The sequence below is a fragment of the Carcharhinus amblyrhynchos genome, chromosome 35, assembly GCF_965287045.1.
Source record: "Carcharhinus amblyrhynchos chromosome 35, sCarAmb.v2.hapA, whole genome shotgun sequence".
Taxonomy (NCBI): Eukaryota; Metazoa; Chordata; class Chondrichthyes; order Carcharhiniformes; family Carcharhinidae; genus Carcharhinus; species Carcharhinus amblyrhynchos.
In genome coordinates, this window is record NC_137358.1 from 15,723,554 (window position 1) to 15,749,904 (window position 26,351).

General features: G+C 44.4%; 1 protein-coding gene across 2 annotated transcripts in view; it reads left to right on the forward strand.

Moving 5' to 3' along the window:
- srebf2 (sterol regulatory element binding transcription factor 2) overlaps positions 1 to 26,351 on the forward strand; it is a 62,172-nt gene extending 35,821 nt beyond the window's left edge. For both annotated transcript variants that reach the window (XM_080217685.1, XM_080217686.1), the window contains exons 12-19: positions 641 to 809; positions 2,106 to 2,199; positions 4,600 to 4,709; positions 5,426 to 5,558; positions 8,187 to 8,355; positions 12,465 to 12,650; positions 19,103 to 19,214; positions 25,578 to 26,351. In XM_080217685.1, the coding sequence (XP_080073811.1) occupies positions 641 to 809; positions 2,106 to 2,199; positions 4,600 to 4,709; positions 5,426 to 5,558; positions 8,187 to 8,355; positions 12,465 to 12,650; positions 19,103 to 19,214; positions 25,578 to 25,798 (1,194 nt within the window). In that variant the 3' untranslated portion in view covers positions 25,799 to 26,351. The remainder of the gene's footprint in view (positions 1 to 640; positions 810 to 2,105; positions 2,200 to 4,599; positions 4,710 to 5,425; positions 5,559 to 8,186; positions 8,356 to 12,464; positions 12,651 to 19,102; positions 19,215 to 25,577) is intronic.

The window sequence follows — 26,351 nt, forward strand, 5'->3', positions numbered from 1 at the left end:
AGAGGTTGATTTTTGAGAGAGAAACTGCAGGCTTGACTACCAGTGCAGAGCCTTGACTGACAATGCTAACAACTGGAATACTAAAGCCCTGATTTTTCAACTCTTTATTCATTTGTGGGACATGAGCGTCACTGGCTGGCCAGCATTTATTGCCCATCCCTAGTTGCCCTTGGAGGGCAGTTGAGAGTCAACCACACTGCTGTGGCTCTGGAGTCACTTGTAGACCAAACTGAGGAAGGACGGCAGATTTGCTTCCCTAGTGACCAGATGGGTTTTTCCGACAATGGGTCATCGGTAGATTCTTAATTCCAGACAATTTTTTATTGAATTCAAATTCTGTCTGCCGTGGCGGGATTCGAACCCAGGTCCCCAGAACATTAGCTGAGTTTCTGGATTAATAACCTAGTGATAATACCACTAGGCCATTGCTTCCCCACCTCGCACCTATTGCTAGTAAGACTCTGCCAGCCAAGGAGAAGAGTAATATTTTCCTTTTACCAACAATGTAATTACTTTGACATAGTCCAACATTTTATAAACTGAGTTACTTTGTTAATTGTTTTAAAAACTGGGGCTAAGCAGCACATAATTTTATGAGGCATTCCTCAGGTTGTAACCTGTTTATTTCCTCCATCTCTAGCGTTATTTCCTGCGTCAAGCTCAGTGGGTTTGCCAGTCCCCTGGCGGCTCTGATCCAGGCACCCAGCATTGGCTTTTCCATCCCCTGGGACGTCAGTTCTTTGTGGAATGTGACTGGTCTCTGAAACCTGCTCCGAGGGAAAGTCTCTTCAGCTCCCTGAGGAATCCAGGTAAGGGGATGAAGAGCAAGATCCCAGTGCAACGCCATCCTCGGCAAACTGACTACCTCACAGTAGAATACACTCTCCTCCCAAGATGAAAAGAAGCAACACCTTTCTTTCGATGGCTGACTGTTCTTCTGTTGAGATGACAGACCACGGCCCATAGTCCAGGCACTAGACTTTTAGTAAGATTTAAGAAAAATTACTCGGAAGGTAGTGACTATGTGAAATCATCATTAGTTTCAACGTACTGGAAGATGTGTAGAAAAAGTTTTAAAGTTTATTTACTGGCATCACAAGTAGGTTACATTAACACTGCAATGACGTTACTGTGAAAATCCCCTAATTGCCACATTCCAGCACATCTTTTGGACTGTGGGAGGAAACCAGTGGAAACCCATACAGATACACACTGGCTCAGTGGTTAACACTGCTGTCTCACATCACCAGGGACCTTGGGATTGATTCCTGTCTGTGTGGAGTCTGCACATTCTCCTCATGCCTGTGTGAGTGTTCTCTGGGTACTCCAATTTCCTCAAAAGACATGCTGGTTATGTGCATTTGACTATGCTAAATTCTCCCTCGGTGTACCCGAACAGGTGCCAGGTTGTGGCAACTAGGGAATTTTCACAGTAGCTTCATTGTGGTGTTAAGTAAGCCTACTCGTGACATTAATAAATAGATAAATAAATACAGGAAGAACACACAGACTGTCGCCCAAGTTGGGAATCGAACCCAGATCCCTGGCACTGTGAGGCAGCAGTGCTAACCACGATGCTACTCTCAAGGAGGGAAGTACGTGGCAGAATCTTCATGTCGTTGTGGAGGGGTGAATAAAAATGGATTATTGCCCTTCCCTAATTTCCCTTGAATGAATGGCTTGCTAAGCTATTTCAGACAGTAGTTAAGAGTTGAGCACATTACTGTGGTCTGGAGCATGTCAACCAACTCTTGCAGAGAAAAATGAAGGGCTAGCCTGCCAGAGGGGAAATGGGGGTGGGGGTTAGTGTGTTAATAATAAGTCTCACAACACCAGGTTAAAGTCCAACAGGTTTATTTGGAATCACAAGCCTTGGGAACGCTGCGCCTTCATCAGGTGAGTCTCACCTGAGGAAGGTGCAGCACTCCAAAAGCTTATGATTCCAAATAAACCTGTTGGACTTTAACCTGGTGTTGTGAGACTTCTTACTGTGCCCATCTGGTCCAATGCCAGCGTCTCCACATGTATTAACAGTGCCTATCCGTCCTCCTTCAACTGGAAGTGGCTACTTGTGATGCAGTATTTATTTTCTTTTTACCTTGCAGTCGATCCAATAGCCCAGGTGAACCAGGCATTTTGTGAGAATCTCCTTGAAAGAGCTGTATGCTCACTGCTGAAGCCAGAGACCGAGGAAGCTGGGTATGTTCAGTGACCTCACTTGATGTGCATGTTTGGGATGAGGGAGTTCCCTTCAAACCTATAGAGCTCTTGGAGGATGTAGCCAAGGAATGTAGCACAACTATAACATTTATTGGAATGACCTGAATTCTTTTAACTTCTAAATACTAAATGCTTGAAGCTGGACTTGCCTCTATTTTTAAAAATGATGCATGCTTGAAGCTATGATTCATTATTCAGTCCTGATGTGATCTTGCAGTTTTCTCTTTCTACTCCTAAGTAGCTCTGTTGGCACAAACTGAGCACAGTATAATGCGGGGAGGGTTTTACCATAGAATCCCTACAGTGTAGAAGGAGGCCATTTGGCCCATTGAGTCTGCACCAACCACAATCCCACCCAGGCCCTATCACCATTCATTTACCCTAGCTAGTCCCCCTGACACTAAGGCGCAATTTAACATGGCCAGTCCACCTAACCCGCACATTTTTGGACTGTGGGAGGAAACCGGGGCACCCAAAGGAAACCCACACAGACAGAGGGAGAACGTGCAAACCCCACACAGACAGTGACCCAAGGCCAGAATTTTATCCCAGGTCCCTGGCACTGTGAGGCAGCAGGGATAACCACTGTGCCGATGTGCCATATGTATTTATTTATGTATGTGGTTATTCGCTTTAGTTGCAAAAATAGGAAAGTTGATTATTTTAAGATATTCAGAGAGAGACATGACTGTACTTGTAAAAGGAGCTCTGAAAGTTAGCATGTAGATGCAGCATGCAATTAGGAAGACAAATGACATTTTGGCCTTCATTGCAAGTGAATTGGAGGACAGGAATAAAGCAATCTTGTTATAATTGCATTTTCATGAGATCACAAAGTTAGCATGTAGGTGCAGCATTCAATTATGAAGGCAAATGGCATGTTGGTCTTTATTGCAGCTGAGTTGGAGTACAGGAATAAATTAGTCTTGTTATAATTATATTTTCATGAGACCACAACTTTGCTTTGATTCATTATTGTCGCATGTATTGGTATACAGTTAAAAACATTGTTTCTTGCATGCTATACAGACAAAGCATACAGTACATCGAGTGCATATGGGAGAAGGAAAGGCGAGGGTGCAGAATGAATTGTTACAGGCATAGCTAGGGTGTAGAGAAAGATCAACTTGATATAAGGTAAGTCCATTCAAAAGTCTGATGGCAGAAGGGAAGAAGCTGGAATACTGTGTGCAGTTTTGGTCTCCAAATGTAAGCAAGGATATAGATAATTGGAGGCAGTGCAGCAAAGGTTCACTGGAGTGTCCCCTGGATTGAGAAGGTTGTCCTATGATGAGAAGCTGATAACCTGGGAGTTTAGAAAAATGAGCAGTGATCTAATTGAAATTTAAGGATTCTGAAGGAACTTTACAGGGTAAACACAGAGGTGTTTCTGCTGGTTAGGGAATCTAAAACATGGAAGCACAGTCTCAGGATAAGGGGCTGATTATTTAGGACTGAGTTGCGAACAGACTTCTTCACTCAAAGGGTTGTGAATCTTTTGTAATCTCTACAGGGTTGTGGATGCTCCATCGTTGGCTTCATTTAAAATAGTCTGGGATGAACAGGGTTTTAGATTTGATTTATTATTGTCACATGTATTAACATACAATGAAAAGTATTGTTTCTTGCGCACTATACAGACAAAGCATACCGTTCATAGAGAAGGAAAGGATAGAGTGCAGAATGTAGATAAGTCATAGCTAGGGTGTAGAGAAAGATCAACTTAATTCGAGGAAGTCCATTCAACAGTTTGATGGCGGGCGGAAAGAAGCAGTTCTTGAGTTAGTTGGTATGTGACCTCTGACTCTAGTATCTTTTCCCCGACGGAAGAAAGTGGAAGAGAGAATGTCCAGTGCTGGTGTCTTTAATTATGCTGGCTGCTTTGCCAAGGCAGTGGGAAGTGTAGACAGTGTCAGTGGATGGGAGGCTGCTTTGCGTGATGGATTGGGCTACATTCATGACCTTCTGTAGTTTCTTGTGGTCTTGGGCAGAGCAAGAGCCACACAAGCTGTGATACAACCAGAAAGAATGCTTTTGGTCTCTCTGGGAATCAAGGGATTTGGGAAGCGGATCAGAAAATGGAGTTGAAGCCCAAATCATCCATGACCGTATTGAATGGGAGGGAAGACTCGTTGGGCTATTTGATCTACTGCTGCTGCTATATCTTGTGCATCAGTGTTCCTTTGGACACAGACTGCACGCCTGAAACAATGCTGTCTGATCTTTAAGTATTTGCAGCATTTCTTGTTTCTTTGAATAATTGTAAGCTGTTGTTGAGTAAACTTTAAAACAGAATCTGAATAAAATGTGTTAGCGTGATCATTACTTTCCTGATTTAATAATTCTGATATATAAACCAAACTGCCTCATCTATTGCAGGGAGTTCTCTAGTGCCTTTGAGTACCTGCAGTTACTTAACACTTGTGCGGACACAGCCAGGAGTTTGACACAGGCATTTGCCACTGATGCCAGCCTAAGAACAACCTCAGGTGAGAATATATCTTGTGAATAATCGGACTTTGAGATATCTCAACTTCAATCATTTTACGTGAGCTGAAGTGTAATTTTTTTTACACATAAAAGACAGTGGTCCGTGAAACAACATGGTGGCACAGTGGTTAGCACTGCTGCCTCAGGGCCTGGGCTGGATTCCAGCCTCGGGTGACTGACTGTGTGAAGTTTGCACATTTTCCTCGTGTCTGCATGGGTTTCCTCCAACAATCCATAGATGTGCAGGTTAGGTGGCTTGGCCTTAATTGCTCCTTAATGTCCAGACATGTGTAGGTTAGGGGGATTGGGGGGTAAATGAGTGGGGTTCTGGGGATAGGTTGGGGCATGGAATGCTATGTTGGAGAGTCAGTGCAAACCCAGTGGGTCGAATGGCCTTCTTCTGCACTGTAGGAATTCTATGGGTGGGATTTTCCGGCCATGCTCGCCCCAAGGCTGGAAAATCCCATCCAAAGTCAACCGAGCTTTGCATGGGCCATGTCCTGCCTGCTACGATTCCCACAGCGGGCGAGATGGGAAAATTCTGCCCTGAGATTCTATGAGTGGCGTTGGAGATGACCATTCTAGCTATTAAGTTCACTCCCTCCACAGGCTATATACGTTTCTCATGAATTAATAACTCAGCTGTTAAATTCTAGAAGCAGCTAACTTTTGGAACTTGTTTCAATTTCCATCCTCCCCTCCCCTCCATGTGCAGGTTCGGATCCCATCAGTAAGTGGTGGACATCAGTTGTTACGTTTGCTGTGCACTGGCTTCAGGGTGATGATTCAAAGGCTAAAGAATTGTCTCCTAAAGTGGAACGAATCCCCAAGTCCCTGCAAATGTCTGAGTAAGTTGCTGCCTTTCGCCTTCACGAATCGTATCCGGCTGGAGGGCGATGCTTTTAGGCAGCGGCAAACTGTTTTGGAGATCCTACATAATTGTGTTTACTCAGAGGTTTCACTTTAAAGGGAAATGCTTCGCCAAAAGAGCTGTCAGTTTCTTATACATGGGAAGAGGCCGTTCAGCCCCTCAAGCCTGTTCCACCGTTCACTTAGATCAAGGCTGATTTTTGATTTGATTTGTTATTGTCACGTATTACTATACTGTGAAAAGTATTGTTTGGTGCACGCTACTACAGACAAAGCATACTGTTCGTAGAGAAGGGAATGAGAGAATGTAATGTTACAGCCATAGCTAGGGTGTAGAGAAAGATCAACTTAATGCAACATAGGTCCATTCAAAAGTCTGATGGCAGCAGGGAACAAGCTGTTCTAGAGTTGGTTAGTACGTGACCTCAAACTTTTATATCTTTTCCCTGATGGAAGAAGGTGGAAGAGAGAAGGTGCGTGGGGTCCTTAATTATGCTGGCTGCTTTGCTGAGGCAGCGGAAGTTTAGGCAGAGTCTACATGGGAGGCTGGTTTGCGTGATGGATTGGGCTACATTCATGGACCATTTGTAGTTTCTTGTACTCTTGGGCAAAGCAGGAGCCATACCAAGCTGTGATACCCGAAATATTGCTTTTTGTGGTGCATCTGTGCTAGTTGGTGAGAGTCATAGCTGACAGGCCAAATGCCCTTAGTCTTTGAGAAAGTAGAGGCATTGGTGGGCTATGTATAGGTTAGAAGAATTAACCATGATAAACGTACATGATTACAGGGAAAGGGCGAAGGAGAGGGTGGGTAACACGCTCTATAGGTGCAGATTCTGTTCTTTCTGCACTGTAGAAATTTGAATCTACCCTTCTTTGTTTTCCTAACTCTTAATACTTTTGCCTAATAATAATCGATCGATATCAGGTTTAAAATTTCTAATTGGTCCCAGCATCAACAGGTTGCTGGGGGAGAGAGTTCCAGATTTCCACCACTCGTGTGAAGAATTGCTTACTGACCTTACTGCAAAACAGCCTAGTGCTAATTTTTAAAGTTTTGACCCTTGTTCTGGACTCTGCCACCAGAGGAAATAGTTTCCCTCTGTCAACCCGTTAACTTATGTAAATATCTAAGGGTGGCACGGTGCTACAGTAGTTATCACTGCTGCCTCACAGCACCAGGGACCCAGGTATGTATGATTCCTGGCTTGGGTCACTGTCTGTGTGGAGTCTGCCCATTCTCCCCATGTCTGCATGGGTTTCCTCCCACACTCCAAAAACGTGACGGTTAGGTGGATTGGCCATGCTAAATTTCCCTTAGTGTCCAAGGTTAGATGGATTAACCGTGGTAAATGCACATGGGTACGGGCTAAGGGTGAGAGTAGGTAAGACGTTCTATCGGAGAGTTGGTGCAGACTCTATTCTCTCTGCACTGTCGGGATTCTATAGCTTTAGTTTATGCAACCTGCCCTCATAGTTTAAGCTCCTTAGCCCTGGTACCAGGGCTAAATCAGCATAATTTTGTATCCTTGTTATTATAAAGTCGCTGCCTAAACATCTAAGATAAATCTTGGCGTGAGAGGTTTGAGGTGGTGCGTAGAACGTTACAGCGCAGTACAGGCCCTTCGGTCCTCGATGGTTCCACTGGTCGGCGCAACAATCTAATGACCCTCTAACCTAAACTATTCCAATGTTATCCATATGCCTATCCACAGACCATTTGAATGCCCTTAAAGTTGGCGAGTCCATAACTGCTGCAGGCAGGGCATTCCACGCCCTTACTACCCTCTGAGTAAAGAACCTACCTCTGACATCTGTCCTATAATTACCACCCCTTAATTTTAAAGCTATGTCCCCTCGTGTTAGCCATCACCGTCTGAGGAAAAAGGCTCTCACTGTCCCACCCTATCTAACCCTCTGATCATCTTGTATGCCACAATTAGGTCACCTCGTAACCTTCTTCTCTCTAATGAAAATAACCTCAAGTCCCTCAGCCTTTCCTCATAAGACCTTCCCACCAGGGAATATGCATGGGCATATTAGCATGCTTACCCTTGCCACAGGAGGGATGACTTGTTTCCTGAATACCAGTTTTGTGAAATAAGAGGCAGAAACATTGGCACAGAGGGAAACCAGTTGGAGAAATCATGGGGATCTTTAATTGGTGATTGTGTCATTTTGTAGCCTACAGTACAGTTCCAATAAAAAACACCAATTGATCACTAGCGTGGCACGGTAGCATAATGGTTAGCTCTGCTGCCTTACAGCACCAGAGACCCAGGCTCAATTCCGGCCTCAGGTCATTCTACAATTTGGAGTTTGCACGTTCTCCCTGTGTCTACCTGGGTTTCCTCCGGATGCTCCGGTTTCCTCCCGCAGTCCAAATGTGTGGGCTAGGTTGATTGGCCATGGCAAATTGACTCTTGAGTCGGGGGAATTTGAAGGGTAAATGTGTGGGGTTATGGGAGTAGGACCTAAGTGGTATTGTGGTCGGTGCAGACTCGATGGGCCGAATGGCACAGTAGGGATTCTATGCTCCAACGCTCTCAGAGTGCACAATTTTTATGCTATTAGCTAACTTGTTTCCTCTTTGTGTCTCCTTCTAGAAGCCCGCTGCCAAAGGCAGTTCTTCACATTTATAAGGCTATGCAAGCAAGCCTTTTGGGGAAACGTGATGCTCATCAAACAACATTTCTGCACTGTGAAAGGGCCAGTGGACATCTGTGGAACACCCTGACTGTTACCAGCCCACACCAGGAGACCAACCTGCATAAGGTACGGACGGTGTTGCTTAACCCCACTTCAGGGTGATGTTTGTGTGCTGAAGCACAGGTTTGCATTGCCGCACATGCAGCTCCATAACCCAGTGATTCTGCTGCTTTTGGGAGGGAAAGTTGGGGGTATATGCAGGGTCAGGGAAGAAGTGTGCTCAGGTCTGTCAGAGAGGACAAAGATGGTGGCCTCTGTGGTGCATTGTAGTTGCATTGCATGTGCCAGCGATGTTATGCAATGTGTCTGCAGTGCAATACAAAGGTGCACCCTGCGCATCGACATGTTTCACAGTCACTGAGTTTGCGGCCAGTGAGGTCCCTTCAACCAAAGGCCCAAAATAAATGATCTTTAGCGCAGCGCTTCTGGGCACTTCTTGATAATCTCCAAACTCCTAACATGTTTGTGAAAGTTCCATTGAGTCCACAGCACAGATCCAGGCCATTTAACCAAATTGGCCATTGCCAAAGTTAGTGTTACACACGAGCTCCTCCCCACTCCTCCTCTTCTAACCCTTTCTGTGACTCCTATTCTTTTCTCCCTCAACTTTCCCCAAAATGCTATTTGCCTCAGCCATCTTTTGTGGCAGCAAGTTTCACTATCTAACCACTCCCTGAGTGATAAGGTTTCCCCTGAATTTAGTGTTAGATTTATTATTGACTATCATGTATTTATGGCCAATATTTTTAGTCACAAGTGGAAGTATCTTCCCTACATCTACACATGAAGCATCTTCATAATCCTCTATAAGCTCATCCCTTCACTGTGTAGAGTTACTCCAAGGTTCATTACAAAAGAAATTTCTTAGCTTTCCAATTGCTTCGCTACAGAAATGAACCTCAGTGCTTTGTTTGGTTATTTTTAGGTTTATTATTTTAGTTTATTTGCTTATTAGTCACAAGTAACAAGGATCGCTGTCTGTGTAGAATCTGCATGTTCTCCCCATGTGGGCTACCTCCAGGTGCTCGGTTTCCTCCAAAGATGTGCAGGTTAAGTTGATTGGCCATGTTAAATTGACCCTTAGTGTCAGGGGAACCAGGAGGGTAAATATAGAGGTTACTGGGATCGGGACTCGTGGGGACAGTGGCCGGTGCAGACTCAATGGGCCTAATGCCCTCCTTCTGCACTGTAGATTCTAAGCAGGCTTACGTTAACACTACAATGAAGTTATTGTGAAAATCCTCTAGTTGCCACACTCCAGCGCCTGTTTGGGTACACTGAGGGAGAATTTAGCACGACCAATGTACCCTAACCAGCACATCTTTCAGACTGTGGGAGGAAACCGGAGCACCCAGAGGAAACCCACGCACACACAGGAAGAATGTGCAGACTCCACACAGACAGTGACCCGATCCAGGAATTGAACCCGGGTGCTGTGAGACAACGGTGTTAACCACTGTGCATCGTGCCACCCATTGAACGAAGGGTATCAAAGAAAATTAGTAAGTTTTGGCAACTTTTGTTTTAGGCAAGAGGTTTCAAAAAGCAATGGAAGAGTTTTCCTGAAGAAAAGGAATGTAGAACTTCACAGTAAGGAGTCAGTGTTCTAGAAAGTTTTCTAATGGGCTGTTATTTGCCTCCCAATCAAAATATTACTGTTCTAGTTTTTAAGTTTATTTATTAGTGTCACAACTAGGCTAACATCAATACTGCAATGAAGTTACCTTGAAAGTCCCTTAGTTGCAAGATCCCGGTGCCTCTTCAGGTACACTGAGGGAGAATTTAGCACAGCCAGTGCAGCTAACCAGCACGTCTTCCAGACTGTGGGAAGAAACTGGAGTACCTGGAGGAAACCCGCGCAGACATGGGGAGAACATGCAGACTCCGCACAGACAATGACCCAAGTTGGGAATCGAACCCAGGTCTCTGGTGCAGTGAGACAGCAGTGTAAACCACTGTGGCACCGTGCCACCCTAATGCCCTCATTATCCTCTGTTGATATTTTTAGTGGTCCTGTATCAAAAAAGCTTCCCTTGCCGTGGAATGTTGGACCCTGGCAATTACTAATTTACAGAAGATGCCATAAAACTGTACAGTTATCCTCTTCCACCTCTCTGCCTCTAAAAACTTCAATTAAATCTGCCCTAGCTGGGTAAAATTAAACACTATCAAGTTATACGTTTCAATAGTGAATTCTACTGTGTTTGGAAATCCCAGCAATTTTCAAGGATTCTTTATAACCCGTGTTTGTTGAAGCAGCTGTTACAGCAGCACTAACCTAATAATAGGACATTCATATTTCAACACTAGGGGGAGAGAAATATAATCTGTGCCACTGCGCATAATGACCCACAGTGTATCTTTTGAATGTTACCACTGAATTTGCCCCTGCCAGTATATTCCTGAACAATATTCCACATTTACATTTAAAAAAACTCTTTTTTGCCAATTACCTTATCTCTGCGTTCTCTCTTACCAGCTGACTGTTTCTCCCTGTTCCATCTATTTGAACCATTTATAATTTTGAACACATCTGTTATTTCTCCCCTTATCGTTCAGTGCTGTGAGAAGAATAATCCCAGCATCTCTAACCTTGTCACATCCTTGATATGTTTAGTCAGCCTCTTCTGAAACCTTTCCAAGGCCTTGGTATCCTTCCTGTAGTGTGACGCCCAGCATTCTCAATACATTACTCAAGCTGAACTGGTGATTTATAAAGGTTGTCGTGATATGGAGAGGCCGGCATTGGACTGGGGTGGGCACAGTAAGAAATCTCAACACCAGGTTAAAGTTTATTTGGAATCACAAACTTTTGGAGCACCGTTCCTTCACTCACCTGATGAAGGAGCAGCGCTCCAAAAACTCGTGATTCCAAATAAACCTGTTGGACTTTAATCTGGTGTTGTGAGACTTCTTACTATAAAGGTTGTGCATAACTTCTTTGCTTCTGCACTTTATAAGACCAGGGATCCTGTATGTTCTTCTTTGTAAATCAACTTGTCTTGCTGCCTACACAGATTTGTATTTCTCTGTTCTTGCACCCCATTTGATATCGCTTCCCTTCATTTATTCCACCATGTTGTACTCTCTGTAAATTTTGTCTGCACTGTATCTGTCCATTTCACCAGTCTGTCTACGTCCTGCAGATATTCACCACTACCCTCCTCACTGTGTACCGAGTTGTGCACCATTTGCACACTTTAAATGATATCCTGTGATCAAGCTCGGGAGGGAGTGCAATATCTCATCCTGTCAACTCGGATCTCAGTTTGATTGAGCCCCAAGATGGGATGCAAGGTCTTGTCTTGTCAGCTTGGATCTGGCTTGTCTCTCACATGGAGACCATGTTCAGAGTTGATTTGAATTGGGTTTTTTGGCTGGAATAAAAGTACCAGAAGGTGTACACAAATCCAGCAGGATTCACACTTGGAAAATTAATTTATTAGCTGTGCACTGGTTTAGACATAGATGTGTGCATTTAAACTTGAATGCAAATGTCCTTATCCTGCAAGAGTAGCGTTGAATCAAAGTATCAGTAAAATTTATAACCAAAAGCTGCAACTTGCGCAAAACTGTAAAATCAGTAAGAAAGTAGATAAAAATACAAGTTCCACCTTTTGGACATAAAGGTAATTTCTCATTACTTCCCCCACCCCTTTTCATATGAATGAAAGTACAATTTCATAGAATCATAGAAGAAGGCCATTCTGCACTGACAACAATCCCACTCAGGCCTCATCCCCATAATCCCTTGCATTTACCCTAGCTAGTCCCCTCACACTAAGGGGCAATTTAGCATGGCCAATCCACCTAATTCATACATCTTTGGAGTGTGGGAGGAAGCCACAGCACCTGGAAGAAACCCACGTGGACACGGGGAGAATGTGCAAACTCCACACAGACAGTGACCCAAACCAGGAATCGAACCCGGTTCTCTGGCACTAACCACTGTGTCACCATATGCCCTTTAGTTTGAGCATCAGGTAAATATATTGATGCACTAGTCTTGTTGTAAAAGTTTTTTTTGCACCCAGTCCAATTTTTGTAAGCTGGTACAATTACTTAAAAAGCGAACAAGCTTTCTAATAAGTATGGCGGGGTGGGGTGGTGGGGGAGAACTTGCTTCTCACCCCTTGTCCTGTCTGGGGATAACATTCTGTTTCTCTCCTTGGCAGGCTGTACAGCTGTTGATCTGCGACATTTTGCTTTCAATTCGGACAACCCTGTGGCAGAAGCAGGCTAACTCCAGCCACGCCGTGGGTGAGACCTATCAAGCTTCAAGTCTAGAACTGAAAGGATTCCAACGAGACCTGAGCAGCCTCCGGAAGCTTGGCCAGACATTTAAGCCAGCACATCGTAAGGTAAGCAAACAAAGCCACGCGCACATTCATCCACGTTGAGGTTAATTTACCAAGTAACATTTTCCAATATAGAAGATCATTGGCACACTGCGCCTGATATTTTTTCTAATAAAACCTTACAGTAGACTAGAGTCCAAATGGCTCACGTACCTCTTACACTAATGGAGCTAGTTTATTGTGAGCCAGAATGTGTTTTTCAGGCAACAGTGGTAATTCTCAAACACTTATTGCAGTGCTTTTCATAGAATCATGGTCCTTTGGCCCATCAGGTCCGCACCAGCACATCCTTCGTTTCTTAGTTCCACCCAGATTGATTTAACATGTTGGCCCTTAGTGCTAACATCATTTCTTAATACAGCTTTGGTATCACCTTTAATCAATAAAGCAACTCCAATCCCCCCTCCTGCTCTATCCTGTCTATCCTTCTGGAAAACTGAGTTTTTTTATTCATCAGTGGGACATGGGCGTTGCTAGCTAACCAGCGTTTATTGCCTGTCCCTAGTTGCCCCAGGGCAGTTGAGAGTCAACCACATTGCTGTCAGTGTGGAGTCACATGTAGGCTATATTGAGTAAGGAGGCAGATTTCCTTCCCCAAAGGACATTAGTGAGCCTGATGGGTTTTTCCGACAATCGACAATGGTTTCATGGTCATCAGTAGTTTCTTAATTCCAGATATCTTTATTATTAAATTTGAATTCCACCATCTGCAGTGTGGGATTCGAACCCGGGTCCCCAGAACATTAGCTGAGTTTCTGGATTGATAGTCTAGCGATAATACCACTAGGCCATCGCCTCCCCTTGAACATTGAACCCTCAATCCTGGTCCTCGTGTAACCATGTATCATACCCACTTGTCTGTCTCAATTTGTGCAACCGTTGACCCCACAGAGTGGCACTGTGCCTGACTGGAAGTGAGCAGGCGTGAGCAGCTGGCAGCCATTTCTCTCACTCTCTTTTCATAAACTGGCGATTACCCCCGCACCTGAGGCCGGAGTTTTATTATTACTTTCCGCTCCTGTTGGGAATTCTATCTGATTTACCAGGGCTGTCTCCTTGGCCAGACTTAAACTTTATCCGTGGGGCCGACAGCAAATTCGTGTCCCACCAGCCGTCTGCCTCCTCCATGCCGCCACTCGTCCTCTCGTTTCATTCAAACCTTTTTCTGCTGTGACCCCATTTTAATGCTTTACACGTTGCAACTGCAAGATTAAAACTAGAGGGTGCAGGGGAAGAGCTGTTGAACAGGGTTTGGATTCAAACAGCAGAGATAAATTAACAAAAAAACAACTACCATTTTGCGTGCTCCACAGTGACTGGGCCTCAGAGCTCATTGGTTTAAGTTGCGCCCACAGGTAAACAAAATTGATCTTATTTAAAAGGGCCCAATCCCAGAGCTGTCGAATCTGAGTCTCCACTCAATTGTCACCATTCATAGAATCATAGGATCCCTTTAGTGCAGAAGGGGGCCATTTGGCCCATCGATTCTGTACCAACCACAATCCCACCCAGGCCCTATTCCCCTAACCTCACATATTTGCCTTGCTAACCCCCTGACACTAGAGTCAATTTAGCGTGGCCAATCAATCTAATCCGCACGTCTTTTGGAGTGTGGGAAGAAACTGGAGCACCTGGAGGAAATCCACGTAGACTTGGGTAGAACATGCAGGCTCCGCACAGTGACCCAAGTCCAGAACTGAACTCGAATCCCTGGCGCTGTGAGGCAGCACTGCTAACCACTGTGCCACCCACTGCTGCATTGGAGTCCGCAACCCTGCTGAGAGTCACGACCGACAAATTGGGAACTCCTGAGTCATTGGGTCTCGGAGCACAAATACATTGAAAGTACAATCATTGTTAGTTAGGCAGAGGAGATCTGCTGGCCCTGGAGAGGAATTGTCATGCTTTTTTTTAAGTTGTGCCAAATAATCTTCACCATATGTCTCTGCACCAGAACAGGCATATCCTATCCAAAAAACTGCACAGCCTCAAAACATCACTGCAGCAGTATAGCTTTTCACTCCAATTAATCACTTAAACCACAATTATCGTTCTCTATTTTATATCTATTGTATCCAGACTCTTTAGCATACAATCCAGGTTGACATTCCAGTGCAGTACTGAGGGAGTGCTGCACTGTCAGAAACGTCAATTGTAAATTAACTGTAGGCAGGTGATAGGCTTCAACTGGAGAGTCAACTTTGCTCCTATTAAAATTTTGGGTGTTGGGTTAGATGGCATGCATGTTAGAACATAAGAAATAGGAGCAGGAGTAGGCCATCTAGCCCTTGGAGCCTGCACCGCCATTCAATAAGATCATGGCTGATCTGAAGTGGGTCAGTTCCACTTACCCGCCTGCTCCCCATAACCCTTAATTCCCTTATCGATCAGAAATCTGTCTACCTGTGACTTAAACATATTCAACAAGGTAGCCTCTGCCACTTCAATGGGCAGAGAATTCCAGAGATTCACCACTCTCAGAGAAGAACTTCCTCCTCAACTCTGTTCTAAACTGCACCCCCCCTTATTTTGAGGCTGTGCCCTCTAGTTCTGGTTTCCTTTCTAAGTAGAAAGAATCTCTCTACCTCTACCCTATCTAGCCCCTTCGTTATCTTGTAAGTCTCTATAAGATCCCCCCCCCCCTCAGCCTTCTAAACTCCAACAAGTACAGCCCAATCTCTCCTCATAAGCTAAGCCCCTCATCTCCGGTATCAGCCTGGTGAACCTTCTCTGTGCCGCCTCAGCGCCAGGGACCCGGGTTCAAATCCAGCCCTGGATCACTGTCTGTGCGGAGTGTGCACAGGTCACAGATTACTACAGTGCAGAAGAGACCCTTCAGCCCATTGATGCATGAAATGCCCTGGCCTGCCCACCTAATCCCACTTGCCAGCATTTGGCCCATAGCCCTGAATCTTATGGTGTGCCGGGTATTTCTAAAGGATGTGAGGCATCCTGCCTCCACCACCTTCCCAGGCAGCACATTCCAGACCCTCACCACCCTGTGAGTAAAAGGTTTTCTCCTCAAATCCCCCCAAACCTCCTACCCCTCTCTTTTAACTTGTGTCCCCTTATCACTAACCCTTCAACTAAGGGGAGCAGCTGCTCCCTATCCACCCTGTCCATTCCCCTCGTAATCTTGAACACCTCGATAAAGGTTATCCCTCTGTCTTCTCTGCTCCAGAGAAAACAACCCAAGCCTCCCTTCATAACTGAAATGTTCCATTCCAAGCAACACACCGGTGAATCTCCTCTGCACCCCCTCCAGTCCGTTCACATCCTTCCTATAATGTGATGACCAGAATTTCACACTGTAGTCCAGCTGTGGCCGCACCAAAATTCCGCACAAATACATCATGTCCTCTGTTTTGTAATCTATACCTTGATTAATAAAGGCGAATGTGCCATATTTCTTTTCCACCACCCTATTTATCTGTCTTTCCGCCTTTAGAGATCTAGGGACAAAAACGCCAAGGTCCCTTTGTTCTTCAGAACTTCCCAGTGTCAGACCTTTCATTGTATACTTCCTTGTCAAATTACTCCTTCCAAAGTGCCTCACACTTTTTGGGATTAATTTCCATCTGCCACTTATCCGCCCATTTGACCATCGCATCTATATCTTCCTGTAACGCAAAACACTCTACCTCACTGTTAACCACCCAGCCAATCTTTGTGTCATCGGCAAACTTACTGATCCTACCCCCCACATAGTCATTGATGTCATTTATATGAATGACGAACAATAGGGGGCCCAGCCTGGATCCCTGTGGTACGCCACTGGTCACTGGCCTCCAGTCACTAAAGCACCTGTCTGTCACCACCCTCTGCCTCCTACCACTAAGCCAATTAGGAATCCGCCTTGTCTGATCACCCTGTATCCCATGTGCAGAAGCCTTCTTAGTAAGTCCCCCATGTGGGACTTTGTCAAAGGCTTTGCTGAAATCCATGTAAACTACATCAACCGCACTATCGTCATCCTCACACTTGGTTACAAGATCAAATTTGATCAGCGTGACTTCCCTCTGACAAAGCCATGCTGACTATCCCTGATCAAACCTTGCCTGATTTGGAATCTGGAGATAGATTCCCTCCTTCAGAATCTTTTCCAGTATTTTCTCAACCAGAGACACGAGATTCACTGTAGGTCTGTAGTTCCCTGGCTTGTCTCTACAACCTTTCTTAAATAATGGGACCACATTAGCTGTTCTCCAGTCCTCTGGCACCTCCCCGGTGGCCAGGGAGGAATTAAAAATTTGGGTCAGAGCCCAAGGAAAGGGTGTACGTTAAATCAACAGAGGACAAAACACCCTGTTTTTAAAAGTACTTTTTTACCACGTGTTTCGATTTGGGATTGTGATAATGTCACTTCAGACCTGGATTCTGACAGATCATAGAATTCCTCCAGTGCAGAAGGAGGCCATTTGACCCTTTGAGCCTGCACCGACAACAATCCCACCCACCCAGGCCCTATCCCTGTAATATTTACCCTGCTAATCCCCCTGACACTAAGGGGCAAGTTAGCACAGCCAATCCACCTAACCCACACATCTTTCAGACTGTGGGAGGAAACCAAAGTACCTAGAAGAAACCCACGCAGACACAGGGAAAACATGCAAACTCCACACAGACAGTCACCCGAGTTCAGAATTGAACCCAGGTCTCTGGTGCTGTGAGGCAGCAGTGCTAACCGCTATGCCAGCCTGCCCCCTTCAGAGTGGAGAGAACATTCAGCTGGATTGTTATAGCAAAGAAGCAGCTTGGAGAAGAAGATTGCCACATCTTCTTTGGTGCTGTAGATTTTTATGGTTTCTCAATGTAACTGTAATTCAGAAAGGAATTACATTTATGTAGCGCCTTTAAATGTTGCAAAATGTCCAAAGGTAACTTCAAAAGAATGTCATCCAGCAAGATTGGACTTGAAGCCACGTTAGGAGATTTTACAATATCTGGCCATACTAATCTCAGTGGTAGGTTTGATAGAGTGCCTTACAGGAGGAGAGAGAGGTAGCGGGACACAGCAGTATGCAGAGAGAGTTTATTGCCTCTGGCAGTGCTGTCAATGATGGAGTGATGAAAATTGGGGCGCGAAACAGGCCAAAACTGGAGGAACAAAGAGTTCTTTAAAGATTATTTCATGCGATGTGGGTGTAGTTGGTAACACCAGTACTTTAGTTGTCCATCCATAATTGCCCTTGAACTGAGTGACTTGCTAGGCCACAGCGCAGAGTCGCTGAGCACAGACTGATAGCCAAGTTTCGCACATGTGAGCACGGCCTCAACTGGAATTTTGGATTCATGTTGCACTATCTGTAACCCTCATGACTTGCCTGGGCTTGTAAAATCTCTCTTACTGTCCTGTCTGGAGACAATACATATCTCTTTAACCTATGCTAATGCTATCACCACTCACATTGTCTGCATCGTTAAGACTTGAATAGTAGATTAGCTGTAAAAACTTGCATTCTAATCAGTATTCTGTAAATTGTGTGTGACTTTATATGCCCTTCTCTGATCAGAACCTTCCACACACCTGACGAAGGGACACCGTTTCCGAAAGCTTGTGAGATTACTAGCAAATAAACTGGTTGGACTCTAATCTGCGTTGTGAGACTTCTTACTGTGTTTACCCCAGTCCAACGCCGGCATCTCTACATCATTGCAAGGCCACTGTAGAGGGCCAGTAAGATACAGTTAAGCTGTGGTTCTGGAGTCGCATATAAACCAGATCAGTTTAAAGTTAGATAATTTATTAGTGTCACAAGTAGGCTTACATTAATACTGCAGTGAAGTTACTGTGAAAATCCCCTAGTCGCCACACTCCAGCGCCTATTCGGGTACACTGAAGGAGAATTTAGTACAGCCAGCGCACCTAAGCAGCACGTCTTTCGGACTGTGGGAGGGAACCAGAGCACCCGGAGGAAACCCACACAGACACACGGAGAACATGCAGACTTGCCATAGACAGTGACCCAAGCCAGGAATCAAACCTGAGTCTCTGGCATTGAGAAGCAGCACTGCTAACCACTGTGCCACCCCAGGTAAAGGTGGCAGATTTCTTTCCTTAAAGGACATTAGTCAACCAGATGGGCTTTTACAATGATTGATGATAGTTTCGTAGCCACCATTATTGAGTCTGACTTTCAATTTCAGATTTTTATTAGCAGCTTCCATGTGGGGATCTGATCTGTGACACACGCACACACACACCTCCCTGCCCCTCCAGAGGCCTGCGCCTCTGGATTATTAGATTTCCGTTATCTTGAAGGTTTTTGGGTCGAAGGAGATTAGAGCTAGGGAGGGCCGAGTCCATGGAGTAATTTTAAAATCAAGGTATTGCTGGGCCAGGAGATGACTGAACAAATGTCGGGTGTAACATTCCGTCTGTCAGATTATACAATGATTGTGTGTTTAATAGTTTTGTCATTGTGCTTCACACACCTACTATGATTTTTTTAAAGATGTTTCTGCATGAAGCGACCGTACGATTGATGGCAGGTGCAAGCCCAACTCGAACCCACCAGCTTCTGGAGCACAGTCTGAGGAGACGAACCTCACACCCAGTCCAACAAGGTGAGCACATTTACTACCAATAGCCAATGCCATTGCCACAGATTCCTGTAGGTCACCCCCGAGGTAGGATTATTACAGATATACTACCTTGCTTTTCAATGCTTTTAAGACTTCTGCCTGTTGCGTTCTGTCTTTTATTTTGCCTTTTCAGCAATGCTTTAGTTACCTTTGAGTCTTCCACTGTTTAATTCCTCCTTGTAAAGTGCATTAGGACTATTCATTGTGTAATTTGCAGTATAAGTAACACAGTGGCATTTTCAGGCAGAGAAGGACCTTTGATCCGTCTCATCCACCGATCCACAGTAGTCCCTTAGTGCATTTCTAATAACCCTGAATCCCCTTTATTCAGCCTTGAAATCCATTAAAGTTTCTTGTTACACTGCCTCTGCCAGCGACCTGTTCCACTTAATTACAACAGCAGACTGTATTTGTACAACACCTTAATATCATAAAATGTCCCGGAGACCTTCACAGGAGCATTTTTAGACATCATCTTGCACCTGATATCTCCTTAGAGGTATTCTTGTTCTCTAGAGAATGTGTAGCTATTTTAATGTATTGCCTTCCGTTACTCATATATAATCTTGATGAAAGATTTAAATTATGGACAGCGCAGTGGCACAGTTGAACAGTAGTTAGCACTGCTGCCTCACAGCAGCAGGGATGCAGGTTTGATTCCCGGCTTGGGTCACTATCCATGCGGAGTCTGCACGTTCTCCCCGTGTCTGTGTGGGTTTCCTCCAGGTGCTCCAGTTTCCTCCCACAGTGCGGAAGACATGCTGCTTGGGTAGATTGACCATGCTAAATTCACCCTTAGTGTACCTGACCAGGTGCCGGAGTGTGGTGACTAGGGGATTTTCACAATAACTTCACTGTAGTGTTAATATAAGCTGACTTGTGACACTAATAAATAAAGTTGAAAACTTATTTGAGCTCTTACTGTCAAGTTGAATTGTTTGAGCAGGGTAAATGGAATGTACTATCAGATTTTTTTACTGTGAGTTGTGGCAATTTCCATTTACTGTGTATTTGCTGGATCTTTAAGAAAAAGACAGTCAACCGGTTATTTTTCTGTACAATATCTATTTGGACCATAGTGCAGATGAGGAACAGAATCCATTGTACAAAAGTAACCTATTTACACATCCTGTCCAATCAGATACACTCAAAACGTTTGGTGCATGGTAGGTGCATTGGCTGTGCTAAATTCTCCCTCCGTGTACCCGAACAGACACCACAATGTGGCAACTAGGGGATTTTCACAGTAACTTCATTGCCGTGTTAATGTAAGCCTACTTGTGACACTAATAAATAAACTAAACTTTTTAAATTAATACAGGTTTTGATAGGAAGAAGCTAATCTTGCTCTGTTGGAGAGTCAGAGCTGACAGTTGAAATTGAATTTATTTGATTATAGGTGATGAAAAGCAGTGAATGGATGAGCAGAGACCCTTGCACCTTTGGAACAGAAAGTTAAACAGATTTGTGAAACAGGGAAAGTGAGGAGAGAGCACAGAGTCAGGATTAGTTTTGGGCTATTGCAGCAAAGAACCAGCTTGGAAAAGAAGGTGGCTTCGTCAGGAGATAGCAGGACAACTGACCAAAACTTGGCCCAGGAGATTGAATTTGAGGCTCGTCCGAGAGGAGGAATGAGAGGTTGAGATGTTTAGGGAGGGAATTCCAAAGTAGGTAACCTGGGGGCACTGCTTCTGCGCAGTGCCGGGGACCTGGGTTCAATTGCAGCCTCGGATGACTGTGGCCGGGATGTTATTCCCCCGCTCAACCTGAGACTGGAAAATCCCACCCGAGGTCAATGGACATTTCCATTGTCCGCCCCTCACCTGCTCCCATTCCGTGGAGGGCAGGGCAGTAGAATTCAGTGTCTGTGTGTGGAGTCTGCACATTTTCCTGGTGTCTGTGTGCTCTTCCGGGTGCTCTGGTTTCCTCCCACAGTCCAAAAGACATCCAGGTTAGGTTCATTGGCCATACTCAATTGCCCCTTAGTGTCAGGGGATTAGCAGGGTAAATACATGGGGTTACAAGGATAGGGCCTATTGGTGAGGTGCCCAGAACTGAATGCGGTAACCAAAATGGCTTTGTTGTTTGTACCTTTGAAATTAAAATGCATTTCAAACTCACTGCTTGAAAGTGCAATGAAAGAAATTGCCAGCCTTAATGATTTCTATACTGGGAGCTCGAAATCTCTTGGCTCCCCCAGAGTTTCCAGCTTCCCACCATTCGAAAATACTCTGATCAATCTTCCTTATGTTGAACCTTGCACTTCACACTGAGCTCCATCTGCCACAATTTTGTCCCCTCGTTTACAGCATGGAAATAGGCCCTTCAACTCAACTTGTCCATTTACCACTAAGTGAGTCCCAAATGGCCGTGATTGGCCCATATCTCTTTATACCCATCTTACCCATGTAATTGTTTAAATGCTTTTAAAAGACAAAATTGTACCCACGTCTACTACTGTCTCTGGCAGCTTGTTCCAGACACTCACCACCCTCTGTGTGACAAAGTTGCCTTCTGTATTCTTTTGTATCTCTCCCCTCTCACCTTAAACCTATGCCCTCTACTTTTGGACTCCCCTATCTTTGGAAAAAGATGTTGACTATCTACCTTATCTGTGACCCTCATTATTTTATAGACTTAATTTAGCGCTGGCCCTTTATAATCTTCAGTTCCCATGACCCTTTATAACCTTCAGTTCCCACCTACACTATTGATGCTATCAGCAAACTTGAACACATGGTTCTTTGTCCCTTCATCTACAATGTAGTGAAAAGCTAAGGCACAATACAAATCCCTGCTGGATTCCACTAATCGTCTAATAAAATATTTCAATAAATTCTCATACAATTTTCTGGTTTACTTCTCAATCCTCCTTAAATAATTGCGTCGCCTTGGCAATTTTTTAATCAAAGGAGATAAATCAAGAGAGTTTTGCAAGATCTTGGGAGGAAACAGACTTGGGTGGTCTCAGTAAATAGACAAATAACTTCTCCAGAAAGATTTAAAGTTTATTTATTATTCTCACAAATGGGCTTAACATTAACACTGCAATGAAGTCACTGTGAAAATCCCCTAGTCGCCGCATTTTGGCACCTGTTCGGCTACACTGAGGGAGAATTTAGCACGTGGGTGCACCTAACCAGTGTGTCTTTTAGACTGTAGGAGGAAGTACCCAGAGGAAACCCATGCAGAAATGGGGAGAACGTGCACACTCCACACAGACAGTGACCCGAGCCAGGAATCGAACCCAGGCCTCTAGCACTGTGAGGCAGCAATGCTAACCACTGTGCTACCATTATTATGGAGCAAATTTGTGAGCTGCATTTAATAATGAGCAACCTGGAGCTCTGATAGCTGCAATGGATTTTTGCCTATTAAAATACGTGTTTGTTGACGGCCTCAATAATTTACTCTTTTTCCTCCGTGCCACACACCAGGACAGAAGGCACGCTTTCTTTTCTGGTTGTATTGCAGCTTGGTATGGCTCCTGCTCTGCCCAAGACCCAGGAAACTACAAAAGGTCATGAATGTAGCCCAATCCATCGCACAAACCAGCCTCCCATCCATTGACTCCGTCTACACTTTCCCTGCCTCGGCAAAGAAGCCAGTATCATTCAGGATCTCACACACCCCGGACATTCTCTCTTCCACTTCTTCCTTGGGGGAAAAAGATACAAAAGTCTGAGGTCGTGTACCAACCGACTTAAGAACAGCTTCTTCCCTGCTGCCTCCAGACTTTTGAATAGACCTACCTCAGATTAAGTTGATTTTTCTCTACACCCTCGCTATGACTGTAACACTCCATTCTGCACTCTCTTGTTCCTTCTCTATGAATGGTATGCTTTGTCGGTATGGAGTACAAGAAACAATACTTTTCACTGTATACTAATACATGTGACAATAATTAATCAAATCAAAACACAGTTTTGTCACAACTATTGTTTAGAGTGCATCTGGTTCAGTTAATTATCACACTTGCCTCTGTATCATTGCATTGCGGGTTCAGTCCCACGCCACCCCTAACACTTCAGTGCCGTAACAAGTAAACATTGCACTGTTGAAGATGATGTCTTGCAGATGGCAATGTATTCCAGACCTTCACTTTTGAAGGAGAACAGGGGATTCATCTCCAGTGTCCTGGTCAATATTCATCTTTCCGTAATTCTTTCAAAAACTGGGTAGCTAGTCATCATCACATTACTATTTACAGGAGTTTACAAAAAGCTGGCACATTTCCCCCATTACAACTGCAACTGCATTTATAAAGCACCTCTTAAGTGCTTTGAGACTTCTGGTTATTATGAAAGGCGCTATATAGATGCAAGTCTTTTTCTCTCGCCCCTACTTCATGTTTGGTTGGGAGATCTGTGTCAGGTGACAAAAGTTGACACCTTCCCTGAGGTAACTTCAGAAGCTTCTGGCTTCCTTTCAGCCATCTAGCAATTCTGATTGTTCTAAAACTTTTCGACTTCTATCCAGCAAGAGAGTTTTTTGAGTACAGGATGAAACTTAAGCTGGGAAAAAAGTATCAAAATTTAAAACCAACTAATCACAAACCTAGTACTGCTGCCCGTAACAGTGGCTGTTTAAAATTTTAAGCATATGCGTTCTTGAATTCTGTTGAAGAGAAAGAAATGTTGTCAAAGTTTTACACTCAAGAATGCACTCAAAAGTTTTGCAAACACAAGAATGCCAAATTTCAAAGGATAACTGTCCAGGAGAAACAGGCACTAACTGTCTGGAAATTTGATTCTGGCTGTGGTGTTGCCATGGAGAAAGCTCCCCGGGCAATATGTTCAAGCCTTGCACCTTTTTGCGAACTGCCCAGGAGCTTGAGGAGCCTATAGTTCCCCATTACATTCCCCATGGTAACGTCATGGCCATTCAGCGTTGCCATGCCAACTCTTCAGCAACTTTTTCTTATGTACAAGCTGTTTATGATTGTTTGAAATTTGGCATTCTTGTGTTTGTCCTGATGAGTACGAGACAGAAAGCTTCAGCAAAGTGTCGCTTTTTAACAATGTTCAAATTCTGTGATTTGATTTGATTTATCATTGTCACATGTATTGGTATACAGTGAGAAGTATTATTTCTTGCACGCTATATAGACAAAGCATACCCTTCAGAGAGAAGGAAATGAGAGAGTGCAGAATGTACTGTCACAATCATAACTAGGGTGTAGAGAAAAATCAACTTAATGCAGGAAAGAAGTTGTTCTTGAGTCAGTTGGTTGGTGACCTCAGACTTTTATATATTTTTTCCAATGGAAGAAGGTGGAAGAGAGAATGTCGGGAGTGCGTGGGGTCCTTAAGTATGCTGGCCACTTTGCCGAGGAAGATGAAGTGTAGACAGAGTCACTGGATGGGAGGTTGGTTTGCGTGATGGGCTGGGCTTTGTTGCATGATCCTTTGTAGTTTCTTGCTGTCTTGGGCAGAGCCGGAGCCATACCAAGCTGTGATACAACCAGAAAGAATGCTTTCTATGGTGCATCTGTAGAAGTTAGTGAGTGTTGTAGCAGACATGCCAAATTTCCTTAGTCTTCTGAAACAGTAGAGGTTTTGATGGACTTTCTTAACGATAGCGTCCAAATGGAGGGACCAAAACAAGTTGTTGGTGATCTGGACATCTAAAAACTTGAAGCTCTCGACCATTTCTACTTCATCCCCATTGTTGTAGACAACAGGGGCGTGTTCTGCACTACGCTTGCTGAAGTTGATGACTATCCTTCATTTTGTTGACATTCAGGAAGAGATTATTGTTGTCGCACCATTTCACCAGATTTTCTATCTTTCCTGTACTGTCAAGTGACTTCATATGTATTCTATGAAATTCAATGCTTACCCTTGTTGTAATGAAGGTATTGATTTATTTTAAGCAGCAAAACAGCTTTGATACAACAGCAAACAATAGAATCACAGGATGGTTTTGCACCTTACTAATACTCGCAAAGCAAAATTTCAAGGTCATTTTTGGTTTAGAAAATTGAGATACCATTTGCAGCACAACAATTTGTACGTGTTTGGAATGTCAGTAAATGGATCAATAGGGACAGCACAGTGGCACTGCTGCCTCACAGCAACAGGGATCTGGGTTCGATTTCCAGCTTGGGTCACTGTCTGTCTGGAGTTTGCATGTTCCCCCCTGAGTGCGTGGGTTTTCTCTGGGTGCTTCCACAGTCTGAAAGACGTGCTGGTTAGGTGCATTGACAGGAAAAGGCTCCGGAGAGCAGGGGACTTTCATAGTAACTTCATTGTGGCGTTAATGTAAGCTGTACTTCTGACTAATAAATAAACTTTAACTAAGTGGAAATAGGATTGAAAAATATTTTTCTTTCTTCATTTGCAGGTGAATTGGACGCTCTTCCAGGCCAGAGAGAGCGGGCGACAGCCATACTCCTGGCATGCCGTCACCTTCCCCTCTCATTTCTGTCTTCTCCGGGTCAGAGGGCAGTGATGCTAGCCGAGGCTGCGCGTACGCTGGAGAAACTGGGAGACAAGCGGTCCGTCAGCGACTGCCAGCAGGTGATCATGAAACTGGGCAGTGGCACGACAATCGCAGCGAGCTGATCAGTGCGACGCAACACTCCAGTCTGCAGCGAATGCCTTCTCGACTCTCTGACTGGATCACACTGTCCGTCACGCCCTTAAACAACAAGTGAAAGCACCGGCGGGAAGTTCAGAGCCTCCTTCTGACAAAACGCAGTGCGGCAAGTTCACCGGAAAAGATATTTTCACAACTTTTCTTCCAGCTGTTTTGACCATGACAGGTTGCTTTTCACAAACTGTTAACGAAGATGATCCAGTAGTTTACTTCTACTGTCATTCATTTTTCTACCCCTCCTATTGTCCTCAGTGATCTATTGATGCTACTGAAGAGGAGCTTTAGCCTTTTGTTGCCTCATTTGTGCCCCTCGATTCCATTCTCTCAAATCTGCGGTTCTCAATCCGAGGGTGCAGCTGGCTGGTGTCAAGATTCCCATTTGCTAGGTGTTTTAAATAATTTATTCAATTGCTACAACCTCACGCTTTACTTTCAAATAGTGTTAAGTCTTGAGAATGTAATTTATGGTGTGACACATTTTCTTTTAGATTTTATATAAATGTAGGTTGCAAGAATTTT